We start from the raw sequence: 5,704 nt of genomic DNA on the forward strand, positions 1-5,704 counted from the left end.
AAAATTCAAACTTTAAATATAAAGATTTAAAGGGTAATTGACCCCGCTGAATCATAAGAGAAGTCCCTCTTCTACAAATTTGTTCCAAAATTTTCATTAGGATGCTTAGAAAGCAGTGTAGTGACTTACTGGTGTAAAGTCTTGTGTAGTGAGTTTCATGTGTTTACAAGTATGTGTGTGTGTGTGTGTGTGTGTGTGTGTGTGTGTGTGTGTGTGTGTGTGTGTGAATCTGCATCAAAATTGTAAATTAAAATCAATTAAAATTGTAAATTAAAATCAAAATTTCATCTTAATTGTAAAGTTACGTTTATGTTGAATTTTTTAATCATAAATTGTTCTTCTGTTTAGAATTGTAAATATCAAAAATGATCAAAAACACCAATAACAATTTCATTCAGTTAAACAAGACTCAATGCATTACAGAAAATATGACAACAGTGTAGATAATAAAAAATGTCTAAACTGGTCGCTGGCTGTAAAACTGTGTGTAGTTCCTTAGAAAAACAGATAAAATATTGTTTGCAAATATTAAAACTTTCTGCATGATATTCACAGTAAAGGTCGTATGGACAAAGAAATTGAAAGGGAAATATTGCAAATAAATAGATACTAATAATCTAATGACGAGGAATCCTAATCAAAAACACATAAAACAATGATTGTTTGCGATTCACTAGACCCTTCCCCAATAAATAGATATTTTGTCAATGCAAAAGAAATGTCATTTTTTTAAAGTAGAACACATATCACATGAATTTTTACCAGTTGTTACGCATCCTGACACATCGTCACATGCAGCAGCATCACAAGTACAGATTTCATCACACTGTTCTCCATAATATCCCCGGGGACACTTTGGAATACAGGAACGTCCAATACAGGCTAGAACAAAACAAATTGTATATTACCAAAGATATCAGGTCTCTATATGTAAAACATTATATGAAATATTGTATTATACTGGATTTTTATCTCTCGGCATATTATATCTATATAGGGGGCATACATACCTTTGCATATTCTATTAATTGTAACACTACTGTGAATACTGTAAGTATCAATACTACAACACGTTGATAGAAATCTAAAAAAGAAAAAGCCACGTGAACTTTTTATTAACATTCGTAATTGTGAATGACAAGTGAAAAATCAACAACATATATAGGTAGATATTATACATACGTTCTATAATCACAACCCGCATCTCCTTGTTCGTCAGCAGTAAGAAAGATGATTCCACTAAAACCCACAACCACGTACAGTGCGATAGTCTTCATTTCTGAGAAGAAGTACAAGTTGAGTAGTCTCCCTTTATACCATCCTGGTTGACCTTTGGACTCTTAGAACTAGAAAACACTTCAAAGCTCTCTAGTTCCGTCCTGTGTGATCACGTTGTTTTTCATTAATAAATATAAGATAATACCAAAAACCCGATTCATTGAACAGTTATTGTTGAAGAATATCATAACACATTTATCGACGAAAAAATGACTCTTAATCGTGTAAACATTTAATTTTTTTAACACGCATACTTAAGAAAAATCTTGCACCATTACACTTAAATATGTTTGGATTATTAAGAATATCAGTATCTGAAATATTAAACATTATTATAACTGACAGTCTTTATTGTACTAAACGATTTATTCAAGTAAGAAAAAAAAAATTCCTGCAAGTCAGTGCAAGACCTTAAAGCTGAACACCGCTCGTAAATAGGCACTGTCCGCCATATTTCTCTTTCAGCACCGCTCTTCCTACACCCCTATATAAGCCAAAGACCTCTTAACAGTTCAAAGTATATCGCTGTAGAGGTCTCATCTGTGTGGACGTACATCTTGCCTCGCCATGTTACTCAGTCGCGATGAAATTGTCAAGTTTTACGCACTTTTTTCAAACCAGGAGAGTACTAACATCAAATGAACTGGTCATTGCATTATTTACAGACATAATGTGCACATAAATAACAATTAAATGCATAAAAATCCAAAGACAACGAAAGGAACACTACACGTCGGCCACGAGTTTCAGATGTGCAATCGGGTGTAACGAAATCGAAGGGTTTATATACCAGGTACCTGTGTGACGGTTCCTATTTACGAGCGGTGTTCAGCTTTAAAGAGTGTTCACGCTTTACCCCTAGACAAAATTCCGTAAATACATTGCTCTATACGTTGAGCTCGAGTTTTCTATATAGACAGCAAAGAATAAAAAAAAAAACAGTGGGCAGGTTTATAACAAGGACAAAGTAACATGACCATATTACCCTTGTGCTTATGTCTCTTCATTGGCTGTCGGTGGAATTTCGAATCCAGTATAAGTTTCTTGTGACTGTTTTTAAGTCGCTTCACAGGATGTTAATATTATACAAACAAGACCTTACAAAACTAATATGGAGATATTAGTGGTTTAATGTTAATTGTGCTGCTGCACTGTAAAACAATTTGCACTGTAAATCCAAGGCACGAACAACATCTGTGCGGGGTTTTTTTTAAGTCACTTTAGACTCATATGTTTAAATTAGCTTTCTATAATCGCCACTGTTACCATTTTATTGATATCTGTGAAAAAAATTAAAGAAAGGTAATTGTTTTCACTGTTTTGATCTTATATCATGTCTGTTTATTACCACTTATATTAATCATGTATTTTGATTGTACATCATACGCATATTTAGAGTAATTTTTATAATAATGATAAATAATAAATAAATATATTTTTGCAGAAATTGATACTTTTAAGGTGCTTTCGAACAGTATACATCAGCAAACTTTGAAATTCATGATTGCATGTAATTCCAAGCTGTTAGACTTTGCTCAAAAGTGTAGTATATGTATGAGTAGTATCGACATGTGTATATTGGTACAAGTAATTTCCTAGTTGACATTGCAACTTGTATACATTCAAAAATACCAAAGAACATTGCAAGTGGTTTTTCTATTAAACATTTCTATCACAATAGTACGAAGCAAAAAGAGGAATGTTGAACGATGTGATAAAACATTACTCGCAACTGGTCACGGGTTTGTGTTTATATTCTCGATATTTGATGAAAAACATTTGAATCGCAAAATCAATTACTCGTGTAATGTAAGGAACCTATAGTATGCAATACCTATTTTATTATTGTCATTTTTTCATGTTTGAGAATATTAATCATAGCTTAACTCTAATAGCCTGAATTTAATAAGACCCTAACACACCAGGGCTGCGTTTTACAAAATAACTTACGACTCACGACCAGATTAATGAATGCTAATTAATCACCAGCTAATCAATGATTTATTCTTATGACTCAAACATATAATTATAGGAATTGAAATATTTGTAAACAAATGGTTTTATGTCAATTTTGTTCATTAAAGATCATTTATGAAGCTGTAAATATTTACGATTTTGTCGTAAGTACTTTTGTAAAATGCAGCCCAGGATCTGTTTCCACAGCGGTGAAAAGTTCTAGAATAGCCGTGAAATTGCAGTGAAATAAACAAAATTTTATATAGTTAATTTTCAAAGTGAAGATAGCATGGGGTCCTCACTGTGAACGAGACTTTTTTACGAGTTTTTTGCCACTTCATTAAAAATAGAGAGATACGCAATATAGCTTACGTATTTTTAAATCTTACAAGACATAATAAATGTTCTAAAGATGCAAACAATAAAAATGCTAATTCACTTGTATACTGTAATGTTTACGAAAATATAATTAGACAAGACGTTTTTCACATACATATCTTATTCCCAGTGGTTAATTGATTAATATTTATTTAATATGTTTTGTTCAAAGAAAAAAAAAAGAGAAGAAAAGAAAGGAAAATCGATTTATGAAAAGCGTAATATCATATTAATTCAAACCAGTAGTTAACAATATTTGGACAATATAAGCATTTAGAACTAGTCCAAGATAAGTAATTTAGCAAAAGGTAATGTTATGTTCTATCGATTTCGAAAGTAGTAAATGGTCCTAAAATATTATTTCTTCGAATATATCACATCCAGCTGGAAAAAAGAAAAAAAAATATAGGACGAATCCAGACATAATGTTCTACAGAATAATTCATTTGTTAGTTTTATAAGCAGCACATAGATTGTTATTCTTAATACACCTTTATATTGCGTTTCTTAGATTCTATCAGAATGTTCTCAAAATACCTCATTACACTTCTGACATTATCAATATGTACAAACAGATGTGATAAAAAATTACATTCATGAAAGTCTAAACAGTAAGTTATTAAATATAACATATCGTTCAGGAGTTGTGTAACGTACATCTATATCTATATTTATATAAATAAAGTGTTTGTCTCTTTAAATGATGTACGCCTCAATGTGCCTACATACGCGTTGTCATGTTCCCATACGCCTGGTCGCTCTGTCCTAAATCCTGTGATAATGTCCTGTCGGGATTTCTCACTAAGGAGTAGATTGTGGAAGAACCAATTTTCAGACCCTCTATTACAAAATCATATATGCATTCGTAAGAATAGCAGCTAGAGTTTCTCATAAACTTTTACTTATAAAATAAATAATTGAATTGTTTAGTTTTTTCTGATTAGGATAATAAATACTTTACCACCTTCTGGATTATTACTGATATTGATATCAAAGCATTTCGCATTGGTGTCCCTGTCAAATATGCATTAAAAAGTGAAAACAGTAAAACAATGGTTTTCAGATTCTTATTTAAACATATTTCACACTTTAAAGGAATATATCATGGCGTCTTTTACATGGTACAAGCAATACATTGAGCTTGTTCAATGCTTCTTAAACTTTAAAACTTTACTGAAAACAAATGCCTTTTAACCGTTTGAAATTGCTCATCCAAGTACATAAATCCACACTTTGGCATATCCGATAGTAAATGATTTAAAACCGTTTTTGTTCAATATATTGACATTATTTAATTCCTAACAAAAGTGCACATGAAACTTAATAGAATGATGTGTTTCAAAGGTGTCGATAACATGACCTATTCTGTGTAATCACCCCCCTTGGCTTATTCCTACATAGTTATTTTAGGTAAGTTATGATAGCAATTGCCAATTTCATCTTTGCAAAAGGTAAATAATCAAATGAAACAAGGCACGTCTCTGTATTTTGTTACCTCTCTTGATCTGACGTTTGCGGATTTAGCGTATTTCCGTACATTCGGTCGCTTTGCTCCACACTCCTGACCGGTTTCCTGTTAGGACGCACGACGGCAACATATATTACTGGTGAATCTCTAGTAATGTCTTCTACTGAAATTAAATGGCAAAATATACAAAACCTTTGAAAATTTATTATAACGATAAAAACAGGAATATGATGAAAGAAAAGAAACATAACAAACCATTTGATGCACTTCTTTCAGTGGAGACTTCTTCTGGGTATCGTGTGCTATTTTTTCTCGCTCTGTAATTTATCATTCATATTGTTTTTATGTAATAATACTTAATGAAAAGATGAGTTTAATCATACAATCATTACTATTGAGCAAGTATTGTAATTTAAGTAAAATTTAGCTTACCTGTAAACTACTCTTAGAAGGACGGCCAACAGCAAAATTATGATGAATATTGATGCAAACAAAGAAATTTTCAAAATTATTCCTAAACGTTTTCGACTGTATTTTTGCAAATCTACAACTTGATTATAAATGAAAACGTTATTTATAAAGTACAAAAACCTGCAGCCGAAATGTTTCCTTAATTACATAAAA

At 31.5% G+C, this 5,704-nt stretch overlaps 1 protein-coding gene across 1 annotated transcript; it reads right to left on the reverse strand.

The window, feature by feature from the left end:
• Positions 1–721: 721 nt before the first annotated feature.
• LOC128190667 (cell death abnormality protein 1-like) lies at positions 722–1,277 on the reverse strand. The gene is made up of 3 exons (XM_052862796.1): positions 1,183–1,277; positions 1,011–1,084; positions 722–882 (listed from the first exon to the last, which is right to left on the reverse strand). The coding sequence occupies exons 1-3, from the start codon at positions 1,275–1,277 to the stop codon at positions 722–724; spliced, it is 330 nt and encodes a 109-aa protein (XP_052718756.1).
• Between the last annotated feature and the right edge of the window lie 4,427 nt (positions 1,278–5,704).

Source organism: Crassostrea angulata, chromosome 6 (assembly GCF_025612915.1).
Source record: "Crassostrea angulata isolate pt1a10 chromosome 6, ASM2561291v2, whole genome shotgun sequence".
NCBI lineage: Eukaryota > Metazoa > Mollusca > Bivalvia > Ostreida > Ostreidae > Magallana > Magallana angulata.

Bases quoted from the DNA above. Each gene is read 5' to 3' on its own strand.
- LOC128190667 (XM_052862796.1), bottom strand. From the start codon at position 1,277: ATGAAGACTATCGCACTGTACGTGGTTGTGGGTTTTAGTGGAATCATC. The intron at 1,085-1,182 runs GTATGTATAATA...TTTCTTTTTTAG, and splicing joins GCGGGTTGTGATTATAGAAC to ATTTCTATCAACGTGTTGTA. The intron at 883-1,010 runs GTATGTATGCCC...GTTTTGTTCTAG, and splicing joins AATTAATAGAATATGCAAAG to CCTGTATTGGACGTTCCTGT.